At 43.4% G+C, this 26,742-nt stretch overlaps 1 protein-coding gene across 5 annotated transcripts in view; it reads right to left on the bottom strand.

Annotated features, from left to right (window-relative positions):
* Nucleotides 1-23,706: 23,706 nt before the first annotated feature.
* Nucleotides 23,707-26,742, bottom strand: part of tbc1d4 (TBC1 domain family, member 4) — a 33,393-nt gene continuing 30,357 nt past the window's right edge. For all 5 annotated transcript variants that reach the window (XM_055015266.1, XM_023276625.3, XM_023276628.3 and 2 more), the window contains one exon: nucleotides 23,707-26,382. In XM_055015266.1, the coding sequence (XP_054871241.1) occupies nucleotides 26,152-26,382 (231 nt within the window). In that variant the 3' untranslated portion in view covers nucleotides 23,707-26,151. The remainder of the gene's footprint in view (nucleotides 26,383-26,742) is intronic.

Below are 26,742 nucleotides of genomic sequence, written 5' to 3'. Positions count from 1 at the left end.
AAAAAGAGAACGACCATGAGATATCCAGAAGAAAAGGTAACAGAGAAATGGAGTGCTAGGACATCTGTTTGCTCAGGGGCCTTCCCTGGTCTAGTGGCTATGCATGCATGTGTGTGTGTGTGTGTGTGTGTGTGTGTGTGTGTGTGTGTGTGTGCGTGTGCGTGTGTGTGTGTGTTTGTCCAGGCGTCCGTACACCTGCACAGACTGAGTGGGCTGGCTCAGTGGGCTGGCGTGGAGCTCCGTGGATCCCCCTCCAGGCCAGTTCTCTGTCAGGCCCTGCCAAGGTCAGCTGCCTGCCAGTGGGTGGGTGGGTGGGGGGGTGGCGGTGCAGCGTGGGGGGGCAGGGAGGGGGACGCTTCAGCTTCAGCATGGCCACCGGGGCCTCAGCATGCTGTGTCTAATAGCAACCGCAAAGCCCTCGCGCACACACACACACACACACACACACACACACACACACACACACACAACACCCCTAGAGTGAACTTTAACACCGATACTGCCAGAGCAGAAAACAAGTTGAGAGGGACACATTCAAGGCGTAGCGGGCTGTAGAAACACGGCAAATAACACAAGACAAACGAAATAGGCAGGGTTGGATTAGCTGATGAAGTAACTATATCTCTTCGAGCCTAAGAGAATGAAAGGGTGGCTAGAAAAGTAACAAGGAGAGCTGTGTGTTTTAAAACTGCTCGCTGCCGTATTATGTCCATTCCACAGCTATCCATTACCTGGATCGGCTTTCTGGAGCGGCTAGACTCGAGGGTGGAGCCTGTGATACCAATGCCATCCTGAAATACCTGAGTCACTTATGTACACACAATAAGCTCAGCAAAGGAGAGACAATGAAGAGGTTGTAATTAAAATATCAGGCATCCACGAAACCAGAGTGAGAATGAGACTCTTTGACAGCTGAGGTGGGGCGGACGTTGAATCAAACCTGTAGAGGAGCGATGATGATGATGATGGGAAATTGAAATAATCTGGTTTGTTTAGACATCTTAACTGAATTTTAACTACATCGGTGCCCAGATTAGCCTCTTCGTGCTGCAACTGAGACACCTGGATTGTATGGAAGCACCAAGGCAATTATCCGCCGCCACTCCTCCGCATCCCCCACTGCTGTCAACCCTGTCATCAGCACTAGTGTGTGTGTTTGTAACTACCAGGGGCTGATCAGCCACCAGAGCCCTCAGCGTTGCTCTTTTGTTGCTCTTTTCCCAGCCAGCAGCCCTTTGGTTTTGTGGCGGAAAGACCTTGTGTTGTTCCCCTTTGGCAGCTGGACCCCTCCCAGACATCTTCCCCACCACCACCACCACCACCACCAGCTCACCTCCTCCACCACCTCCTCACCTCCTTCCCCTCTCCTCCCCTCCCAGGCGTTGGGTAGAGAGGGAACAGCCAGTGCTCTCCAAACACAAGGACAGAAGCTGCCAGCAGGTAGCCATGGCAACAGTTTCTCTCTCACCCGCCACTTCCCCGCTCGGTAAAAAGGGAGTGTGGAGAATCGCAGGGCCCCTCTCTCCTCTTTTCGCTCTCACACAGCCCAAATTAGACGGGTCACAGTGTTTTTCTGGCACCCGTTTAAATAATCATAGAGATGGATGTGCACAGAGAGAAGGAGGAAGAAAGAGAGGTGAGGCTGGGGCATGCCAAGGAAGTAGAATGGGGGTGTTAATCAAAAAGAGGCAGATTGCTGCACAACAAATGATTTTTTCTTCTCTTTTTTTTCAGACATAAGACTGTGGTGGGTGGAGACAAGGATGCTTGAGATATTTGCGAACCATGGTGCAGAACTTATCTTGCTAAAGCGAGTGCAAGGGAGAAGGCTCAACTTGTAATATTTTCAATTGCAGCATCTTAGTGAGGGGATGTAAATGTCTGGGAGACAAATCAATTCCTTGTTCCAAGCTTGCTGCTAATGTGATTTTGAAGGTTCGTTTCCAGATCCGTCTCTGTAACTTGTAGTTTAATGTCTGAACATCAGCACAATGCACATGAGCAGCAGTGCTTATCCAGACCTCTTCAACTCTCATTTCCTCATACCTTGCCTCTGGCAGATATACTATACTGCAGGTCTTGTACACTGTACATGAAGCACATAGGCTTCTGCAGCAGTCTGATGTAAAGCTCCTGGTGTCCTTCTGAAAGTTTATGTATCTACAAAGAGGTGCTGATATTAAGAATAAGAAAGTGTATGATGGAAAAGCCTGAAATGTTTTCTTTTCATGAGCCGCTGCCACGGGCCTGCTCTGGCTTAATAGCATGGTGGCTTTTGAAAATAATTCAACGCTGCTTATTTTCTACTTGATTTGCTCTGCGCAAGCCTTCCCTCATCAGGTCAGGGTTTTGATATTAAGCCAAAGTAAATCAGTTTCCCTTTTCAGCGATATGTTGAGCCTGCACCAACAGCAGAAAGAAAAACTTTAGGATACAGCCACGGGATTACATCACAGCCAAACAATGTCTATTTTTACCCCGGCTAAAGTTTTTCTTACGTCCAGGAATTTCCAAAACAGGAGAAATCTGAAAAGATTGAGCACAGTGCTGCAAAAATTGAATTAAACTGCAGTCATAAAAGCAGGGTCAAAACGAGGATTAAATGTTTTCCAGCGGCGTTTGGAATTTAGATCTTTGAGGATTAGGAGTCCCTGTAAAGGTAACCAGTTGCAGGTTTTTGTCTCAGACATTTGTCTTGCTGAAGAAGTTATAGTACATTGATATATACACCGATCAGCCGCAGCATTGAAACCACCTGTTTAATATTGTGTAAGTGAAGCTTGTACTGCCAAAAAAGCTCTGAACAGTCGGGGAATGGACACAAAACCTCTACAGGTGCCTGGCACTGGGACAATGGCAGCAAATCTTTGGAGTTCTTTGGGATACCGTGGGGGATCTGGGGAGTTTGGAGGCAGGATCAACACTTGGAGCTCTTTGTCGTGTTCCTCGAGCAGTTCTTAAACAGTGTGGCAAGTTGGGGGGGCTGCTGTTGCCATGAGGGGTCGTGGTCGGTCTGCAACAATGTTTAAGTGGATGGTAGATATTCATGCAGCATCCACACAAATGGAGGGAGCAAAGGTTCCCAGCAGAACGTTGTATCAATGTTTTTCAATTTATCTAATAGTAAAAGTTGTGGCCTATCATGTAAAGAAGGACATAACTTCAGGTGTAATTGCATACAGATACTGACTTGGTTTAGTTTCATTTTACTGACAGTTACCTTATCACTGTACTACCTGTTATACTGAATAATAAAAAACCTGCTTTAGCCTTTCTATTGTACAAGTCATTGTGTAATTTGTTTTGCAATATTGTGTGATTTGCTGCACATGTAATCTGTTTTTGTTGTTCATCTTGTTCGTGTGCCAGCATTATTGAAAATGAGAATCAGTTCTTAACTCACTTACCTGTTTAAATAAAGGTTGAATAGATAAAAATAAATAAATTAGTCACAAAGACAACTACAAATGCAGACGTAAATACATTACATCATTACAAGGATAGTACTTTTGTACCTTGTTATAAAAAACAATCATTTTTGCACCTTTTTTGGTAAATTCCAGCATTTTTGGCATCTTATTTCATTTTTTTCTACCAGCATGATTTGTACATTGTGTCCTTGTCTATATTGAATATAACGTGTGAGCTATTGGATACCCTGAATTTCTTTCTTTCTTTCTTTCTTTCTTTCTTTCTATCTATCCTGACTCTTTCTACTGTTAATGATGAGACGTTGTCGCTCTGTAAGGAATGCCACAGACTTTCAATGAGAGGTCACTGACATGATGTTCAGGTTCCGCCACGAATCTCTTGCAGATAAAACAAAGTCATGTTTGCTGCATGTGTGGCTCTGAATGTGCGCTCTTTCACAAGCTTGCTTGACTTCCCCACATTGATACCAGATGGCCCTTCCCATCACGGCCAATGGAGGAATTCAGTTGGCAGGACCCCTTCTTGCTCATGGTCAGTGTGTGTGTGAGCCTCCCCGTGCCCCTCCTCTCCAACCACACGCTGACCTATTTGTATTCTGGGCAGAGCAGATGAGGCTCCAGGCCCACTGCCCTGCTCCCCTCTAGCCTGTCCCCTCGGGAGGGCATCTGTGGGTCTGCACTGGGCAGATAGGGCAGACCCATCATGGCAGCGCTTTAAAGACCACCTCACTGGTCCGCAGAGAGGCAATGTGTTTGGATTTGGGTGTGTGTGGTGGGGGGGTGTCTCTGTGCTTGCCTGCTGAGATGTCTCTCCTTCCATTTCTTTGTCTCAAGTGGTGCTGTTTCTTTTTCCGACCACAATTCTGTTGACAAAAGAAATCGCCCGACTCCGGCATGAACCTGCAAACTCCCAGTCAGCTGGTAATGATAGTAGTAAGTGGTTGTATGGAAACACTGTAACTTAGATCTTTTTAAAAAATAAATGAATAATTATAAGCCAGAGAGAGTTGTTGAGACTCTCCATCTCACACTGATTAGTCACTCAGAAGGGAGCACATCTCCATCCTCTGAGACGATGCATGGTCAGCCCATATGTGTTGTGTGTGTGTGTGTGTTTATCTCGACTCAAACTTAGATGGGCTCATTTAAAATCACCCAAGCATCTCTGATAGACCTCTATTTTTAACCCCCCACCTCCTCTCCACATCCATTCACCCTACAAACATTATTTCTTGATTTGCAGTTACACACATACATTCAGAAATTGGCACGCAAAAGTATGTGTGTGCTGAAATACGCACACACACACACACACACACACACACACACACACACACACACACACACACACACACACACACACAGACATGCATACAGAGGGTGCCGGGCCATAAAGGAATGCAGAGCGGTATAATCACAGCATCATCAGCTCTGTCCTCTGAGAGAGCGGGCCAATAATGCCCCTCTAATTGAATAACTTATCCACAGCTATTTCCCAGGGGGCCGAGCTGCAAGGCACTGTCGCTGAGAGAGGGGGGCAGATGGTGCTGAACAGAGCAGATCAGCATCCTCCAAGTACCACAATGAAAGGTGGAGTTAGACAAACACACATAATCACTCAGTCTAGTGCAATCGCTCTCAACAGCGGCAACATTTTGGCTCGTCTGATTCTAAATTTCCTCACACATAAAGCAAAACAAACAACTGTACACATGTATCTGACAAACAACCAAGTCTGTATCTATTAAATGGCATTGCTCTGTCTTTGTTTCCCCCTTGTTTTCTTCTTCTTTCAGCATTGTTGAATCTCACTGTCGACGAGAGCAGGGCTCCTCTCTTATGTGATGCTGAAAAGCTCACTATATCCCCAAGCCTGAGGGTGAGGATAATTCCCCTTAAGACCCCCCAAATTCTGGCTCCTTGTTCAATCACCCTTGGGCTCACTACAGGGGGTAACTATACATTCTGTCTCCTTTTTTTCCCATCAGACACCATACCTCCTTGGGAGAGAGAACACACACATGCTGTCCATAATACTCTCCAAGTTGCAGCTTCGATCACTCCCTCCCACTGACACTCAGCCACTGTGGGAAGAAAATGTATCTTCAGGCCGAAGGGAGTGTATTTGTAGATCACACAGTACTACAACCCTTATGGTACGTACAGTAAAGCTGAGCTCGCTGTTCCCACATGTCGACACCACATGGCACCAGTTGGATTGAGCTGATGGATTCGGTGTATTTTTTTTTCTCTTTTTCTATATGGGTAACTGGCTGAACTCCTCTCTGGTGAGCTGTACCTCATCAGCACGCATGATATCTACCCAGGTCAATACCTTTATGCACACATCCATTGTTGAAGTCGATGGAATTTTTATTATGAAACATTAATGGGGGAGTTGAAGGGAGGAGGGAGGGTGCAGGGTTGAGAAGGAGAGAAAGCGAGGTGTATGGAGAGGTAGTACATTGATTTACCCTTCATAGTTCGTTGCACTACATTTACCCAGCAGAGTGCTCAAATTAGTGCCCTCCAGCTCTCTCCCAATTAGTTTCCACAGAGACGAGGTGTAAAGCCAGTCACTGGCCTCATTACCTCTCCTCTCTCCTCCTCTCGCTCTCCCCCTTTCTGTCTCTCTGTGACTAAACCTTCCTGCAACTCTTTCTCTCTGTTTTACTTTTCCCCTCCCTCTCTCTCTCTCTGTCTCTCCACTTCAGCCTCTCTCATCTCCTACACTTTTTTTTCCATTTCAATCCCCCAGCCTTTATTTGTGCTCCCTCTGTCTGTCTCTCCGTTTCGACGTTTGTGTATTTTCCTCCTGTTTAAAGTGCCGAGCAGACAGAGAGAGAATGTATTCATCTCCAGGAACATGATGTGGGGGACGGCTGGGAGACTCAACTACCTGATGAAGAATAGATGATGTTTCCCTTTTGTCGCTGTGACTCCGTGGAACTCTATAGTTCAGCACAGTCAAGGATACTGAATGAATTTTCATGTAAATGCAACAGAGAAATCCTCTTCAGCGTTTCCTTTACTTTTATTCAGACCTTTGGTGAAACATTCACTTCAACGTATATTCACTGTTTGTGGTCAACAATGAAGCATGTAAAAAGGTTTCAAGCTCTGCTGTTTGTGCCTTCACACGTCTTTCATGCTACTGGGCTTTCTGTTTCATGTGCTACAGAATAGTTTTTATATTCTGACTGCATGTCTTATTGATGAATTTCCTCAACTGCAATGTATTCATTTCTGACTCCTGGAGTTTGTGTATCTGTAGCTCTCTTTTATAGCTCAATTATAATCTGACCAACCAACCTTAAATCTGTTGGGAACATTTAGCATTCAAGCACAATATTAATTGAAATTATAACAGACGTAAGGTGACTTGTGTATTCAGACCAAATCCTGACTTAAAAACAGGACACTGTCAGAAAACTATTCTTAATAACTGCATTATTTTCTTTATATAGTACTCAAATCAAAGTGTGTCTAATCAAATCAAATCTTTTAATCACTCATGCTATTCCCACTACTCAATAGTTTGCTGAAAAATGAGCTGTAAATTTAGATTTTCTGCATCTCTAAAATGCAGTCTGTGTTTGTGTTTTTGGATTGTGAGCAGAAAACTGTGTGTCTTGCCATGGACATTTCTTTTTTGTTCCACTGTGGGTGCCTTTTGAGGTATTACATAGCCCATAAATTTCATACAGAGGGTAAATGTAGGGCACAGTGTGATTTCAGACACTGCTATGCGTTGTCTGCAATGTGCACTGGCTGCTTAAAGGCAAACTCAGATAAATAAAATACACAGAGTGGTGGGAACTTTGAGGCCAATAGTTTCATTTTAGCCCAGTGGCCCCTAGCAGGTTAATCCAGCCAGGGTCACTGCAGTAGTTCTAATTGCACAGCTACCCAACACTAAAACGTTATTTTATTCATAAAGTTTGCCTTAACAATGCAGTAAATTCTGGATGGATCTCCATGTAATTTTTTACAGAAACTCATGGTCCTCAGAGGATGAATCATACTGATTTTAGCGATCCCTTTGACTTCTTTTCCAGTGCTACAGCGAGGTTGACAGTTTTTGGCTTTACACATAATGTCTTGCTAAATATTGAAAAACAATTTGCCATAAAATTTGCTACACACATTAATAGGATGAGGTGAAAAACAACTTTAGTGTTTATCTGATTTTCATTTTGGACCATTCAAGACAAACTCCTCATCAGCTTCTGTTGTACTTCGTGTTTATTTTGCTTAAAGCTAACATGCTAAACTAAGATTGCAAACATGGTAAACTACAAATGCTTAGCATTTTAACATTGTCATTGTGATCATGTTAAAATGCTGCGAATAACATTTACCCCAAAGCGCTGCTGTGCCTAATTTCAGCCTGGCAGAACTAGAAGTGAAACCTGTGCCCCATACTGAAATGTATTTTCTGTTTTGAATAACCTATGATGGTGATATTAGTTTGACACATCGCTAAGCCCGCACACATGGCACTGCTTAGAGGCTCAAACCTCATTTCATTATGTTTGGTGAAAACCAAAGTAGTGAGACATTTGCGTATGAAAACAGAGTCGGTCGTTTCTGCCTAAAAATAGAATCAATTTTCTCACAAACACAATGGGCAGGGGCACTCGTGCTAATATATCCTTGGCCTCGGAAAGACAAATTTCAGCCTGCGGTAAAGCAAACACCTTTCCCTCCCCGATTGTACCCCCAACAGCTTCCCCTCACCTCCCTCCCTCCATCAATCCCTCCCTCCTCCTGTGTAGAAACCCAGAGAGAATCTGGGTGAGGTGTCAGGCCAATGTACTGCCTGCAAACAAAAGCCGCCCTGTCCACCCCAGACCCAGATGTTCCTTATTGATCCCCCTGTGGATTTGGCTGAATGTAACCGCTCCAAAATTTCTCTCTCTCTCTGTCTCTCTTCTTCTCTGTTTCCTTCTCCTTTTCTCTGTTTTACATGCTCACACTCTGTGCAAGTGTGCTCCTCTCTCTGCTCATGTGTGTGGTCATGCATGTCCAGTCACGCATGGCAAGCCAAAGCTGAAAGTGTTGTTTCCCCCTCTGAAGTTCATACTGCAGCCAGCAGCAGTTGGGGACTTGTAGCCCACTCCCTCTCGTTCTCTCCCTCCTGTCCACTATCCGCTCCTCCACAGCCCCTCTTGGCTGTTTCTGCTTAATAATGTAGCATGTCTCACTGTCTGATGTTGCATTGGGTTGCTGTGGCACCACAGAGAGGCTTGTCTACCTTTCTGGGAGACGTTGCAACTGGTTGCCAAGGAGTTGGTTTCAGGGAGGAGGCGAGGAAGAAGAGGGAGTGTAAAGTAAAGGTCTGGCAGAGACAGAGTAAGAGAAAACTGCAAAGACAAAGAGAGTGAGAGGAAGCAGACCAGGAGAGAGAGGTGAAAAAGAGTGAAAGATAGAAAGCATATGAGTTGGAGAGAAAAAGGCAAACTGAGAGAGGCAAGCAAGTCCAGCCCCGGCTCACACTCAACCATTACTCATTACACTCTGTACGAATCATGTTCGCGATGACAAAAAACAGACAAAGCAGGTGAAACATTATTGAGAGCATTTTTAGCGTAAGAGGCAGCATAAGAATGTGGAATGTTTGGTGTAATGTGGGTGGTGCTGTGGAGATGATATAAAAATGTGACTGAGCTAACCAGGTAGGATAAAAATGCACCTTGAATTTCCCAAAAGAAACGTTCACATTTTAACTTTCTTTGTAAATCCCTCCACTCTCATATAAGAAAAGAAAGTAATAATGTGTGCAGTTTTTGGATTGCATTGTGGGTGGAACATGTCATTCACCGGCTCTGCAGTGCATATTTATGTCATTACAAGCATAGACATGGTTCCTGAAGGAACTGATGGCTTGAGCAGCTTGTCAGTGTTTCAGTTAAAGGTATTTCCCTTCAACCACCAGGTTTATGCCGCCATACACAGACGTATTCACAGATACAGATACACCATAACTGCTTAAAATATATGTAAAAGCTGACTCTACGCCTTCAAGCCTTAGCACAATATTTTTGCGGCAGTTAATCTGATTCTGTAGCAAGGGTAACGCAGGCAGGGTTGTGTCAGAGATGTTTCTTTTTACCAGTGAGCTGCTCCTACATCAATGAGATTGTCTTTATCTGCCGGCTTGCAGCTTGGGCTCAGATTCTGCCCTCTATATACGGGTGCTGGGTTGTGGGAGGCATGTGGGCGAAGGTGCGTGGCATCCGGCCTAATGCACAGCCTGAAGAGAAATACTAACACTTCATATTCACTGTGACTTCAACACCGCCACAGTTGAGGCTCTCACATTTGGATAGAGATTTTCAGTGAATGAGTCACAGGTTTGAAAGATATTCCATGGGACATGGTCTTCTAATTTAGTTGTGGTGTGAAATGAAAAGAGTCAAATGAATGCCGATTGCAGGCATCCATGTTGCGTTGTCAGCCGCACAAGTGAATAGTGCGTTTGATGTCATCTGTCTTCATATAAAAACACAGATTCTAAAAGTGTTGCCACAAAGTGCTCCTCCTCAGACCCCGGGACTGCCTTGTGTTTGACTCAGGATATTCCCCGCCGCACCACATTCCACTGTTGTTCCGTTATTCTGGACAGGGTCCCTGCCTCTTCCTGCCAAAACCCTCCCATAAACACACATCCAACCCTGAAGTCCTCGCTCTGCAGGGGGCATTCCAGAAGTGTTAGTTTTCTGAGCCTTCCTCCACATTCAAAGACACACATGCAGATATACAGTACGTTCAGACACACTGTTTTGTTACCCTTGCCCTAAAAATAGCAAAAAGAAAAGCACACTGGTGTTTTTCACACTGCAACAGACCATTCAAACAGGAATCATTCGAACTCAAATTGGGTTAGTTTTATATGCTCATCACTTGTCCATGTTTTTTTTTGGCAGTCTTTGAATCCTGAAGACAAAATTGGGAATTTGCTTAAACACCCGCCTTTTTTTGCATATAAGAGATGCAGGAAACTAAAAGATGCGCGAGTCTCTTCTGATGGAAAAAGTTGCCCCAAAGTCCAACATAACTGGAAATCTCCTTGTTTTTCCGGCTCACTAAAGAGTGCAGGCATCGACAGGCATTTAGGACAGACAGTTTAATATAAAGGGATGCTCTTCATGTGCCACTAGGTGGGTTATTTGCATGCTAAAATGCACATATAGCTCGTTATATGTGGGGGGCAGACAGCACTACCATAAGACAGGCTTTAATTTCTCAAAATATAGCAAAATATTCCACAAAATTTCTAGTCTGCGTTCACAAGAAAAGTCTAAAGGGAAACTGCAATGACCAAAGTAGTGATCTGGGTCTATTGCTTTTGAAACACGGAGCAATTTGAATGCATATATTAACCCTCTGAACAGTTTTGGGGCATTTTGTGTTCACATATTTTCTGCAATATAAAGTCCTGCATCTCTATGGAAAAAGCACAACCATGTTTATAAGAAGAGAGAACTCAAAAATGCATTTTGTGCAGTACATCAAAGTTATATTGCTATAAATCTGCAATCTCGTTATACATTGTATAATGACAATAAAGAATATTCTATTCTAATCTTTCTATTTGTTGCTGTTGTTGATTCTTTCAATTTGTTTTGATTTAATCACAAGCTACAATGCGTGGAAATAGTGCAGGTGGCCAATGATGGTTCAATAACGAAGTGAGGTGTTTACTTAAGTTTAAATGTTTGGCTTTGATTCTGCATCGTGCTGCACAAAGACGTTGATGAATCACTGACCGATCAGTGTTCCCATAACATCACATTTATTAGCTGCTTCATCTATCACTCGACTTCGATAATGAAGTCTTTCCTTGACACACACCAGCTACAGTGTACAGAACTTTGTGAAGTGGCTTTTGACTGTTTTCATCATAAGAGGGAGATGTTGTGTTGAGACATTTCTTCGATTCGTGTTGCTGCCTCGTGTTTCTTCGTGGTTTTACACTGCCAACTCTTATTATCCTTGAGGTGATGGGAAGTGCCCCTGAACTTGTTGCTCAGCCCTATCAGCTGTGGCCTTCACATTTAAGACCCTCTTCTTCTTTTACCAGTCCAGACAGCCAGAATTAATTACTAATGGTTTGCTTTCATTCATATTCTCATGTGACCCAGTGTTTTGTTCAATAAGTAAAACTTAATGTTGGAATACTATAATAATTTTGAGTCATGCAAAAGTTTGAAGCCACACACCATCTCCTTCAAATCTGTACAGGGACACATGTGGTGTTCAGACAAACTCTTGAGGTGTTCTTGAGCAAACTCTGCACATCAATTATTCAGTTGGATCACCTAGCGTCCTCGCTGTCTCCATCTTACTATTTTTTGTTGCTGCAGAAGGACCTGCTCTGCCATACAGGCAGTCGGGGAGGAGGGGAGCAGCCCTGTAGATAGCCTGACTGGAGCCAGAAGAGGCCTGGAACAGGAGTGTTCATTATAGTCGCCCCAAGAGCACAGGCATAGGAGAGGATAACAAGACCCTAGGGTGGCTGGTGTGGGACCATAAATGTATTCCCCTTCATCCAGACAAATCCAAAGTCTACTGTGTCAGCAAAAATACACACACACACACATACCTTTGCTGGAACCTTGATTCTTTGCTTTTTGTTATACATTCATACTTTCTTCACAATTTAGAATATAAGATGAGGGGAAAAAATTACAGTTTCAGCCTGATTGGTTTTACAATAACAGATTTCTCAATCTCTAGACGGACGAGAGACGTGGAAATGGTGACAATGCCAGATTTTAAAACGACTGATCATTAAAAAAACTAGTTTAAATTATTCAAAAAGAGAAATGTCACATCAGGTATTTGTTTCTGCTGGCCCCCAGTGGTCTTTTTACATTTAAAATGAGGGCAATGAAACAAGAAATAGGTAAAAATTTTGGGCAGTAAATCTATTTCTCTCTCGCTTTGAGATAGATGAAAAGATAACACCACCAAGTTCGGACAATAAATATAGCCAGAGTCAGCAGCTGTAAGTTTAGTTTAAACTGGAAATGGAAGAAACAGTTAGCTCAACTCCGTCCAAAAGCAACAGAGTCCACCCACCTGGCAGCACCTCTAAAGCTCACTAACACGTTATGTCTCATTTGTTTAATATGTACAAAAAATGAAGAACAAAACTCATCATTTTACAGGGGGTAATGTGTTTAAACATTGCTTGCCCAGAACCAGTTGCCAAGCAACCGGCAGAGAAAGTTCCTGGTCCTGCAACAGAAAAAGAGGTGCTGGTAGGCAAATGTAGTTACCTTTGTTAAGAGCTAGGCTTCCCTGTTTCTCCTTGTTTCCCATCTTTATGCTAAGCTAAGCTAACTGACTGCTGGTTTCAACAACTTATTTACACACGTGACCGAACAAAACTGCATCATTCCCACAATGTTGATTAATTCTTTTACTTTACCTTCAAGTAACTTTAAACATTTCCTAATGCAACTGAAGATCATGACTAACCTCTTCTGTTCATTCACTTTTGTTCTCTTATTAAAGAAGTGGAAATTTTGCTTAAAATCTGTCCAGTTTTCTGAACACTCATGCTACCTGACCAATGCCAGGTCAGGAATGCCACCATGTGCCCGTGTCCATGCAATACATTCTGGTGTGTGAAACATCATGATGACTGAAGAGAACGATGGTCATGTCTGTGAAAACAGACCCAGGTCTTGTTTTCTATTTTTCCGTTTAAGTCTTTTTACCCAAGATTTTTTAGCCGCAATACCACAAAACAAGGGGAAACTAAAGTTATCCTGTCAGAAAGCACAGCAGGCAAAGCATTCAGCTCACTCCATAGACGACCTTAATGTGTGTGTGTTTTTATCCAGTCGTCAGTTATTGGCGATCCAGTAACTCTCACCTCCATGTATGGGGCAGATGTGGCGAGAAGCATTTAAAAGAGCCATAACTAACGGAATGACTCCTGAAGGAGGCTGCTCTGACAGACAATATGTCTCTGGGGTCTCTGAGACCTGACTGCACAGGGCCGTTGTTCTCCCTCGTCTGCCTGCCATACCACGGCTTTCCAGAAAGACCCCCAAGCGATCTTGCATTCAGCCAGGCTGAGCAGCAAGCTGAAATTAAAGCTGTTTCACTGTGGTTAGTTAAATAGTTGGACAGTGAGAGCATGGGGTGGCCCCAAGTCAAGACTGAGGCTGTCTGGACTAGTGAGTGGAAATATCAAAAAAGACTACAGGGGTGGGGAGGGGAGAAGGGAACACACAAACTAACGGAGTAAAGGAAACTATTTTAGTGACCTGGTTAAAAGGTTTCTGGGATTTTGTTGAGTGAAAGGGACAAAGTAGATGTGGGTGTTTTCTGTTGTACTGCTAATCTATTACAATTACTGTCACTTCTCATTGCCTGCTGCTATTGCAGCACAGTGGGAAGGAATGCATTACATAAGATGATAAGATACTCACTCAACAAGATATACACAAAGAATGTTCAGTGGTCATCTAAACTAGAACAGAGTAGAGACTGAAAGTAGCTATGTAGTTTGCAGAGTATCTCCAGTCCTATATTATCCAGTTCCTGCATAAAAACAGCATCCATCAGCCAAAATCTGTCACGGTTGCTTCGTTTTTTTCCAGTAGCTCTATAATTAGTTGGTCGTAGTACAAGTGAAAATGCTGATCATGTCGTTGTCTGAGTGCTAGATGGCCCGTGGCTGGACTTCAGCGACAGAGTTGGAAGTGTTTATTGAATTATGTAACTGTTCAGCATAAATCTGGGCGAAGGAGCAAGGGGTGGATCTACAGGGTCCATCTACCCCCCATGACTCGCCGGGTTTGACCACAAGTCCAGCCCACATTCTTAAGCCTCTGCTCACTATGTTTTGAGGAAATCTGTCTGCTTTTCACCAAACATGAAAAAACGAATCAAACCACATCGACCTTGTCAGCAGCAAATTTCCTGACAGATGATCTCGGGCCTCCAAGTCTCTCATCCAGAACACACACTGAAAGTATCATCCGTGATCATAATCACAACAGCTTTTATTTTCTATTTTCGTGCATGTTGGATGCTGTACAAAAGACACATTTCTCCTAATGTTTCCAGGCTACAGTGAATTGGCCATACATAATGACTGGAATGGAGGAGAGAAAATTCCTAAGCCAAGTTCCTTTAAATCCACAGGGGTTCACGCAGCGCATGGATCAGTCTTCCAAGAGGAACAGGAGCCAAGACATCTGTGTGACTAGCAGGGACTGATCCCCTCTACCAGAACACTGGGAATAGGAAAACCAGGATTATCTGGTCACATTGCATATCATGGGCATATATTCTCAGCACAATTGTACATGCCCTGCCTCACAGCGATCCAAGTGAGCTGTGGCAAATTCATAATGCAAGTTCAAGAATACAACCCAATTAGCACGTACTGTTAGACGTACACACACATATTTGTGAGGTGGAACTTGTCGTGGACAAGCATATATAATCATATCTGGATATTATGAAGGATGGGGAGCACTCAGTGACAGTCTCCCCACACTAATCTACTCTGTGTGGAGGTTCTCATTATCCACTATCCACTGTGTTCCTGTTCAGTGGGGTCTCTGTGCCCAGTTAAGAGTCCCACTAGCCTGAGGGTAAAAGGATGGTGATGGAGATGACAAGAGAGCAGAGCTTAACTGTTTCACAGCATTATGCTTTACACTTGCAATAATGCTGTAAAAGAAGAAGATAATTTCATCACAGCATGATTATGATATTCACCGTGCTTGTAGTTTCACTTTGTAGAGTGAGTGAATCAAAGATTGTAGCAATGGTGGACAGCTACTGGGAGACACATTACGTTCATCTTGAAACTATGACTTCAAGCAGTACTGCACTTTTCATTTAGATCTGTCTTTTGTCAGCAGCCATGGAGGTTTCATTTGACATTTTTTCATGCTAAGTACTGACAGTATAGTAGAATGTGCATGTATACATGACAAGACTCTTTGTTTGTACATGCAGGAGCGTAAGGGAATGAAAGCTTGTGTTCTCACATGTGTGACCTCCTGTGTCCTAGAATGTTGCCTCCACCCAACACAACCACACCCCCCTGGTACACACACACACACACACACACACACGCATAGATACACTCACAAACGCACACGTATTCCAACCTAGACAGGCCAGGTTGCCAGAGCTACACAAACTCCCACCCATTAGCGGCAGGATTCCAGGATAACCATGGCAACCAGTCTCTCACCCCCGGGGAGACGAGCAGTAGAACTGAAAGGCTCCATTCAATTTCCACATCCCAGTACAGCACACACAAAAGGACACACATGCACTCTTTTCACACGCTAACACACACTCAGTGACAAGCGCACAGATTTACACACACACACACACACACAGACACACACACAGACATGGACACGTCCAACGCAACCCACTTGCTCTAACAGCCTTGCAGTCACTCCAGCCTTTCCTGCCTGCCTCCACTGGGGTGAGTGGGAGCTTGTTAGAGAGACCGCACACTACATCCTCTCACCCACCGTCCTCGACTGCACATACACCTACTGCACAATTACACCTCACTCGTGATTAGACACACTTTTAAAGGAGGATGACAGACTTTATTGTATGCACAAAGATGATCTTCCACTCCCCCGGAGGCATGAAGCATCTTATCGAGTAGTGGGTCAAATCATGTGACTGCTTTCTTGTCTACCGCTGGTTTTGTGTCACAACACACATACAAGGAAGTGAGATTGGTATCACGTAAGGTAATTTTCTCTGACAACTCTGAAGTATCTCCTCTGCACACACAGATGCAAAAATAAAGTCATGAGAGAAATTGTGTTTCTGTGTAATAGGATGTAGATCTGATCATTGGTCAAACCTCCATCTCACTTGAATAACCGCAGCAGTCTCCTCCGACTCCAACTGCAGAATGTACTCACTGGGTTTAACCAAGAGGAGAAAGAAAAGGTTAATGATGCACAGTGGGAAATCAACCTTTAAGTATCACAGAGAGCATCACAGGAAATGGATAGGGAGGTATAGAGGTGACAGAGGACGGGTAGGATGATAAAAAGGAAAACGAAGGGAAGCCTTGAGAAGGTATGGGCAGAGAGAGACAGTCACAGAAATATAAATGACTGACAAACAGCTCGGAAACGCAGGGTGTTGATTATCTCCTGTTCACATTAGAGCCCACACAGACCATTAGATGTGAGCCCAGCTTGAATCAATTTCAAAATTATCTATTCAAGAGAAATCTTGACTGGAAAGCACACGGCACTCAGCCTTTCAGCAACACAATGTAGGTTGCTTTTTTTGTTTTTTTCCCGTCGTTTCGGTGGCAGAAAGTGGGGAGGTGAAGACGTGCGAGGGCACAGCGTCTTGGCAAGATGGAGAGACAGGTGGGAAGACGGGCAGAAATGAGGTCAGAAAATGTTATAAAAGGGTGTGGTGTTGTTTTGGAAACAATGTAAGGGAGGGAGAGAGATCTCTGGAACAAGGGAAGGATGGAGGAAGAGTGGAGGGAGGCTGGCACTAATGACGGGTGTGCCCAGGGCCACACAAGTACAGCTGTCTCCCCTCCCAACTTCAGCAATGTCAGATCAGCATAATAAAACCCAGTGTGCTGGTTTGTGCTCACAGGAACAGCTGGGTGGCTCGGTGAAAAACACGGGGAACAAAAAGTGAACAAGGGAGAAGAGAAATGTGCAACACCAGACCTTAGCATCCCTGCACTGAACTTGTTGAGTTTCTCAAACACGACCCAGCAATACACAGACAGGCTGCAGTTTGTGAAGGGGGTAGTGGACACTTAAATTTCTGGCAGCCTCTTCTTGGACAAATAACTTTGCTTTCATCGAGTTTCCAATGGCTGACGTCAGAATGTGTTCAGAGTGAGTCACACATATGCCGGCTCTGCCCACCACCTAGTCTTTGTGTTTGTGCCCTTTGTGGCCCCGTGGAAGAGGATGTACATACACACATACGGCATGATGTCAGACGTGATTCTCCATCCTCATGTCACGCCCAGTCACTTATCGCTGACACCATACACCCAAGGTCTCGCAGGGCTTAACCCCCGAGCACATAAACAGCCCACGTCAAGGACTATTGGTGCTGTACTTGATCCTCACATATTATCTGCACTTTTATTTGACGGACCTACATGTAGGAGGATATCTGCCTGTCTGACTCACTCCTTGTCTGTCTGACCACCCCCTCCTTCCAGCCTGCCAGCACTCTCATTGTGTCTCTCACTGTCTCTTTCTCCTCCTCTCTTGCCTCCTGTGTTTGTCTTAATCATTGCTGAGGTGATGTGGGTCTGGCACAGCCACTGGATAATGTGATTAGAGGAGGCTCAGGCACAAAGTCTCTACACTGATCACTTCAGTCATCTGGGACTTCAGTTGCATTTGTCGTAGGATCTCCAGGTGGAAAACAGCCTCACTAAGATCTTCAGACATGTTACTTATGGTGTGTGAATTTCACCTCGTTTTAGCCTTGTTTTTAAATGTGTGAGTATGTGTGCACCAGCTCGGCCTGAGATGTCTGCGAGCACCCGAGCCAAAAGGGAATATTCCAGGGAGGGGGCTGGGCAGGCGCGTCTGTTGCGGTTTAAAGTGCATATGTGTGTACATACATATAAATCTGTGATTCCCCTGCGTCCTAAGGACACTGCGTGTGTTTTTGGAGGCCTCCAGAGGCTTCACAGATGAATGAAGCATTGGATCAGGTAAGCCAGGCATTATTCCCCAGCATGTGCAGCAGCTGGCCCCGGGGAATTTTTTGATCGTGCGTCTGCAGGACCGCTAGGGGAGAAGGTGAGGAAAGTAAGAGTGGCTCTCGTCAGGGGAAAGATGAAGAGGGTTTAGACATGACAGGCGTGTCATTAATCACAAGATTCTCCAGGCAGTATTTGTGGATGTACCTGCTCTGAATGGAAACAACCAAAGGAGTGGACTGGACTAGCTGTGGGAACAGGGAAAGGTGTGTGCATCTGTGTGTTTAGTTCTGTGTTTCTTCTGCCGCTTCATTATTGCCCTATTCCCTGTTCCTTCTGTCGTTCCTGGCTCTGGCCGTGTACCATCACCCCCTCTGGCAGCGACATCTATGACAGGTACAGAGAGAGGGAGAAAAGCACTCTGTAGGAAGCAAATCTGTCACAGTGCTAACTAAAACATGTCAGTGTAGTAGTGCTGTGTCTCGGTGCGCCCGTGTGCATGCCTGTGTGCCGTGTGGACAGCTGATTGGAATGCGGGGCTGCTACAGTGAGGAGTTTATTTCATAGCTTTCGAGACAAGGAAGGAGCTTTTGAAAGAGCCGGAACAGCCGGTGCTCCTGCAAAAGTGGGAAAATAGGGGGGAAAGATGGGGAGAGAAATCAAGGCACAGCTGAACTATGAGACGCACTGAAGTGTGTTCATGTCTGCGAGTGTGTGTGTGTGTGTGTGTGTGTGTGTGTGTGTGTGGGTGGGTTTGTGTCCTCAGGGGAACCAGCTCCTCTCTCTGGACTAGACTGAGCCCACCTGAGTCTCTCTCCCACCCCTCCAGCTGTTTCCCCTCACTACACCCAAATCTTCCCTCGTCACCCAACCTCTGTCCCCCAAATTCACTAACTTTCTTTCTGCAATCCTGGTGCCTCTCTGTTACACTGCAAAAACTCAAAATCTTACCAAGTCTGTTTGTCTTATATTTAGTCAAAATGTTTCATCTCACTCAATTTAAGATAAATTCTCTTAACAAGTGACATTTCAGCAGATGGAGGGACTTGTTTTAAGACAATGCATCTTAAATATCTTGTTAAGTCAAACAATCTGGAAATTATCTTGTTTTGAGTTGAATTTTACAAGAAAACACTAAATAAGTTTAACCCTCGTGTCGTACTGCAGGTCAAATTGACCTGTTTTAAAATTTGAAAATGTGGGGAAAAAAATATATTTTCACAGTGAAACTTCTAATGTCCACATTTTCAACATTTTTGGAAAATCTTTCAACATTATTTGGTGGAAAAAAAAGAAATGTTAAAAATGTTTCTTAAGGACATTCACAAAAAAATCTACCAAAATCTAGTGAACTTTGCTGGATTTTGGTTGATTTTTTTGTGAATGTTCTTAAAGAAAATATTAGAAGTTTTACTGACATATATATGGAATCACTTTAGATATTTTTAGGATTTTTGGGGAAGATTTTTAATCATTTTTTTGAAAATATTTACAAGAATTTTCTTGCCAAATTTGGGGGATTTTTTTAATTATAAAACTTTTAAGGAATTATTGAAATCTTCTTCCTGAAGGTTTTGCAAATTTTCAGAAATTTGGGGAATTTTTTAGCTGAATTTTTGGATTTTTTTCAGACAAGGAAACATCATTTTTTGGTGCCTGTAAATGAAGACAACAGGTGGGTTAATATATCTCAAATTAGGCGGTTAGATGAAAGCAAAAATGTTTTTTTTTTTAGCATGTCTGGTTTATTTAAGACACCTAAGTTTGACAATCCTGGTAAAATAGAGCTTAAAATAAGTTTTCCCAGCTAATTGTAAGATCTCAATATTCTAAATATCTTATTTCAAGAAATCTTACCAAGCCATTTCACTTGTTGTATTGGCAGATTTTTCCACTTATTTCAAGGTAAAAGTTCCTTGAAATAAGTTTTTTTTTCTTGTTTTAAGAGGGGCATTTTGTCCTGTGTAACGCTGCTCATGTTTTCCTGCAGCAGTCGATGCTTGTGTTTTGCCTGCGAACCACAATATTGCTTAGAATTTTGGTTAGTTCAAGTCGAGCCACTGCATAGATGTTCTATGACATGTAATGGTTTGCACTGAGGGCTGCGGCCCGGTGTTTTCTACTGAGACGGCTCCAGCTTTTAGACTGCGCCACAAGCAGAGCAGTATAATTTCCCATATAAGGCAGGAGGACCCTTCTTAACCTCTTTCCTCCACCGCCTCCTCCTCCTCCCATGTCTCTCTTCTACCCCTTTACTCCTTCAGTACAACTAGCTCATACCGTCAGCTCACTCCCCCCTTTCTGTTGAGACTGTGGTCTGGTGCCCTATACACACAAATATCTCATAAGGAACTGTCAGAGAACAACAATCCTGTTTCAAACACTGATGATTCTCTCAGTTTGTGTCATTTTTGCGTCTCTCCATTCATTGAAAATACCTGCCCGGCCATCCGCATTGCTGCATTTTCCTTCTCCACGGTGCAGCAATCATTACACCAAAGCTTCAGATCAAGCCTCCCAAATCCAATGGGAGGGATGAGGAGAGTGGGAAGCAGAGTGGGAGGCAGAGATGGATTGAAGGATGAAGATAGTGAAGATGGAGAGAAAGGGAAAAAAACACAAACAGAGCTGATAAGAGCTTCGGCAGAGGAAGTGTCGTTCTGGGCCAATCCCCCGTGGACTCCCAGTATCCCACTCTTCCCCCTGCTGCAGGATGTGTCCTCGTGTGGGAATACACAAGGAATGTGGCCCCTTTTGTTTAGTGTGCGATAGGCTCCTGGTTGGCGGTCATTTGTGTGTCTTATGTGTGACAAGCTCCAGGCTTGGCAGACGCTGATCAGAGCAACAGTCCTTTCTGGGTAAGACCCTCCTAGGAAAACAATGACTGGTGTTATGGCTGCTATCTTTCAAAGCCCCTCCTTGGCCGATGGAGCACTTGCTGGTCTCTCCCTGTGGCTCTTATTCAGAAACTACACATTAAACAAAAGGCTAGGAAGGCATCTACACCAGTGGTTGCCAGCCTTTATGGTTGGATGTACCCCTAAAGAGCTGCCAAATGAACTCAAGTGCCCCCTCATAGATGCCACCCATCATGTTCCGAATGCCTTTATTCAAACTGATCTTAAACTGGATATTATTTATATTGAAGTGAATAGTGGCAAGGAAATATTTTCTAACAAGTGACCTGCACCAATTCACAGTGTAAATCATCTGAAGGCACTTCACATAGTGAGATGAAGACCTTAGAATATTAAATTGTAGAAAAAAGTTTTAAAATGGAAAGATTCCCTTAAAAAAAAAAAAAAAAAAAAAAAAGCTCTTTCGCAATAGTGAGAAGAAATAATTCACATTTTATAGGAAGAAACTTCCAACAGAACCAGGTTTGGAGAGGGTGGTTGTCTCCCTCGCCCTGTTGGGGTGGAGTTAAAGGGGAGAGACAACAGGACAGCAGATAGAAATCAGACAAACAATGCAGAAAAAAAGCAAACAGAGGGGAGTCTGGCGAGGTCCATACCCAGAGATACCTGCAGAGAAGACACAAAGTTAATGACATGTAATAGCGGCACATAAATGCACTGAGAGAGAAAGAGTGGAAAGTAGAGGTGCTCAGTGTATCACAGGAAGTCCCCCAGCAGTCTAGACCTATAGTAGCATGACTAAAGGACGGTTCAAGGTCACCAGCCTTTACTATAACCCTAAAAAGGAATAATTTAAGCCTGATCTTGAATGGGTGAGAGGGTGCCAGCCTCCTAAACTCAAACTGGGAGCTGATTCTACAGTAGAGGAGCCTGATAGCTGAAGGATCTGCCTTCCATTCTACTTTTGGAACTTCAGGAACCACAAATAAGTGTGCACTCTGAGAGCAAAGTGCTCTGCAGGGACAACATGGTACAATAAGGCCTTGAAGATACAATGGAGCCTGGTTATTAAGGGCTTTGCATGTTTAGAGGATGATTTTAAATTTAACAGGTAGCAATCAGTGGCTCTGTTTTGCTCTCAGGGGCATTGTTTGGGATGTGAAGAGGAAATAGTCACTGCAAATCAATACAAATGTTATCATATTTATCCTGTGCTGAAAAAAATTCTATACTGATGGAATGAGTGGTGTCTTTCAGGATGACAATGCCCCCATCCATAGGACGCAAGGGCTCACTGAATGGTTTGATGAGTATGAAAATTATGCAGATCATTTGCTATGGCATTCACTGTCACTGGATCTCAACCCAGCTGGACAACAACAAAGATTTTGGACCAGAGTGTTCGACAGCGATCTCCACAACAATCATCAAAACACCAAATGAGGGAGCACAATGGTGGTTCATCAATACACTGGAAAAAATGCCCCTCTCAAAACAAGAAAAAAAAACTTATTTCAAGGAACTTTTCCCTTGAAATAAGTGAAAAAATCTGCCAATAGAACAAGTGAAAAATGGCTCGGTAAGATTTCTTGAAATAAGATATGATATTTAGAATACTGAGATCTTACAATTAGCTGGGAAAACTTATTTTAAGCTCTATTTTACCAGGATTGTCAAGCTTAGGTGTTTTAAAATAAGCCAGACATGCTAAAAAAAACCAGCATTTTTTCACTCAAAACCAAAGCAAAATTTGCTGGATTTTGATTGACTTTTTTTGTGAATGTTCTTAAGAAACGTTTTTAACATTTCTTTTTTTCCATCAAAAAATGTTCAAAGATTTCCCAAAAATGTTGAAAATGTGGACATCAGAAGTTTCACTGTGAAAATAAATTTTTTTTTCCCACATTTTCAAATTTTAAAACAGGTCAATTTTGACCCGCAGGACAACAAGAGGGTTAAACTTATTTTGAGTTTTCTTGTAAAATTCAACTCAAAACAAGATAATTTCAAGATTGTTTGACTTAACAAGATATTTAAGATGCGTTGTCTTAAAACAAGTCCTTCAATCTTGCTGAAATGTCTCTTGTTCAGTGAATTTATCTTAAATCAAGTGGGATGAGACATTTTGACTAAGAATAAGACAAACAGACTTGGTGAGATTTGGAGTTTTTGCAGTGCACCAAAGCGCACTGAAGCTGTTTTGGTGGCAACACCTTATTAAACCACTTTATGAGGCTTTTTCCTTTAACTTGTCACTGGTCTGTACATCTAAATAGTTCCATTAAATCATCTTAGTCTGCAACAGTGACATCTTCAGCTGTCAGGGCATTTGTTTGTATTTCTTTCATCAGAAGTCAAGCATTTGATGAATTTCCACCCTATTCACTCTATTATTGCTAATTCGGAAACGTACATGAGGTGAAATGTTTTTTTCCTCACTAGACAACAATTTCAGGGTTTATTTCCCCCCCACTCGAGACCCGTACTTCTCTTTGCCCAAGGCGTTAACAAAAGAACAACTCCTGAAAGGCCTTTAAATAGACTCTCTAAAACTGTCGAAGCTTACCTTGGCCTTTTACGCAATAAAATACGTCTACACACAGACCACTTCAGCTTGAGGCTACATCCTACACTTGGAGTGCGAGAGGAACATGATTTCTTTATGAGCGTTTACCGGGCAGCAAAGACACTGGGACATGAGTAGACAGAAAACAAGGCGAGGTGAGGTTTATTGAAGAATTCATGACAGTTTCTTTGCTTCTGTGTAGCCCTCATGTTGACAGCCTTTTGTTGAAACACAGTGATAGAAGCACTTTTTAGTAGTCAGGAATCAGAGCACCTGATGTAAAATAAAGACTCTTTACCGACCAATGTGCTTTACAGTGATGAAATGGTCTTTTAACTCAGATATAAAGAGAATAAAGGCCATTTTAAACTTTTGGCACAAGAAATAAACATTCTGTGACAAGAAAAATAATCACAGCCATTCCTTTTTTTTTTTAGTGTGTCAAGTTTTAACTACCAACATTTGGTATCGGTTCAAGCTTTTGTCTTTGTAGAAAGCTAAAGGAAGCTGAACAGATGTAGTGGAAAAAGGTGTAACACATCGCTGCATTTTGGGTTAAATTCATTCATTCATTCATTCGTTGATTTTTGGGAAAACAAGCACATCTTTGGTTCAATGGTGTGTTTCTAAGATGCACAAATACTGGAGTGAAGCAAAATACAGCCAAAGAGAGGCAGGAAAGCTGCGTAGAATTGTATCCTACGTTTCCGTCAGCAGCTTTTAAAATGATATGTAACATTCGCTGAACTGCTGCGAGAATCCCTGCTGTTCAGAGGTGACTATTTCTCTATTATGCATGAGAAGTTTGGTGCAAACTTTAACAATGTCACCTCAATTACAAGAAGAACATTTCCCACTGACAGGGAACGTCAGGCTGGATTTATCAACCTAGCAAATCTTGTGTGAATAAGCCACTGTAGCTTAGCAAAAAGTTGACAAGTGCTCTGGGTATATGCAACGGCACAGGACTGATAAACATATTGCATTGTCTGCCGAAGGATATGTCCATCTGGACCAAAGTTTGGGAATAAAAACTTTACACAGAAACAGACGCAAATGTGTCACCACAACTTGTCACCAAGGACAGGAAGACTGATCGACTCTGCAAGTAAATACTTTTTTCATGGCAGACGGCATCACCTTGGTTTTACTGTAAGGGTGTTTTCTGAAAGTCAAGTCAAGCTCAGGACTGGTTTGCTTTCAATCAGAACCGATGATGGTGACTCAGACACGGAGGTGGCATAAAAACAATACTGAGAAGGGAGCCAGGGACATCACTTTGAACTCATATATGCCGTCTGTCCATACAGTTACTGTATGGAGCCAGTTCACTGCACACCGTGAGCATATACTGTATTTGTTAACCGGTATCAGAGGAGACGCACCCCCCGCCTCGAAAAAGGAAACTCAAGTGTCATTTAACTGCAATGCATCTGCAGGTACGTGTTGTCTTGAAATCTTCAGCCAAACAACACCTACTTCTGTTTCAGAATGACAGCAGAAGTTGTTGCACGCTCTGACAAAAACAACATTGTCATGCAGACTTGTGGAACAGAAGCATGTGATGTACATTCAGATCACTCCCCCACCTCAGTCTGTTACTGGGTGCCTCCTGGGCAGTGTGAACTCTGCCTCACTGTCTCAGCATAGCGCTAAAACGAGGCGCCACCGCGGTCAGTCACACAGGAAACCGAGAAGGCAGAAAACCTCACATCCTGCCTTAGCTTGCCTGGGAGAAACACTTCCTCCTCACAAAGCGGCAAGTGCATGTACTAAAGATCTCTCACGTAAAGGCAGTGCTGAGAGATGAGCAATGAGATACTATAGAACTGCTGAAACTGAAAGCCTGATATGGCAGACGTGTGCCCAGACGTCTCTGCGGTGGAAAAAAAAAAAAAGGGAGAATACTATCACAATGATCTTTGGAGGGAAATTACATTCACAAAAATTCAAGTGAATAAAGGGAAATAACAAAGCAACATAAGCAGCCTGAGGCCAAGTTTCCATCGCAGACACGAGTTCAAAAACAACACAAACAATGCAGGCTCCACTCCAGGATCATACACACTGGTAATGGCTATAAGTTGACCCTGAGGTCCAAAGGATTGTTTGCCAACAGGCACCTTCTGTTCACTACTGTTGTGGTGCTACTGGTAGTAAACACATGAAGGCAGTGCTCGAAGAGACAGACGTATCTCTCACTCGTGTCAATCTAGAAAAATTCCCCTGTGATTACCTAAAAGATCTGAATGGTGAAGGATGACGTGCATCTTGATCTCACCGTCAAAGCGGCAGTGAAACAGATGAGAACAAGCAGCAGCTCTGATGCACTCCGGGAACGGTCTGTTTGCTAATATAACCGAAACCATCCTCCCACCACTCTATTATCTGCTGACAAATATCACGTAGATTCTTCCCATACAGTCTGCACGTCTCAAGTCCAGACATTTACAAAATGTTCTTGTACAGCAGTACAACAATGCAGTGGAGCTCCTCAGCCTTCCACAAAGCAAGTCTCCATTTGTTCACTTCAGTATCTGCCTGTGCGTCTGCCCAGAGCAGCCGGCCCCCTGGTTACCATCAGGGCTTCTTGGCTGCAGATTTGGCTTTCCCGTTGGGTCCTGTTTTGATCTGGGTCATCTCCACATCTGTCAGGGCGTCAGGGGGAAGGCACGAGCGCATGCGTTCAATGGTCCTCTGGTAAGCTGCCCTCTCCTGCTCCAGAGAGCGAATCATGTGCTTCATTTTGCTCTCCCGAGAAAGGAAGTTGTCCACGCTCGTCTCCAGCGTCTGAATCTTCTGCCGTGCAGCCTGGAGAACACACACACACACACACACACACACACACACACACACACACACACACAGACACACACAGACACACACAGGCACACACGTGCTGCAATAAATACAGAGACTGACACTTGGAAACGGGGTGAACAAAGAGACACAGATGTTACAAATTCTGATAAATCAACTCTACAAACTTTTCAGAAGTACAATCAAATATGCCAATATTTCACACAGAATCAAGCTTTTATTGTAAATCACTGGTAAATGTTGCAGCAGCAGATTTCTTACACCATGAGGTAAAAGACTCAAAGAATTTGTCATTACATGAGATATGAGAGCAGCTCCACACCTCTTTAACATCCATTAATATAAGTCCTA

Source organism: Amphiprion ocellaris, chromosome 11 (assembly GCF_022539595.1).
Source record: "Amphiprion ocellaris isolate individual 3 ecotype Okinawa chromosome 11, ASM2253959v1, whole genome shotgun sequence".
In the NCBI taxonomy this organism is placed as follows: Eukaryota; Metazoa; Chordata; class Actinopteri; family Pomacentridae; genus Amphiprion; species Amphiprion ocellaris.
This window is presented reverse-complemented; position numbering and strand designations above follow the sequence as displayed.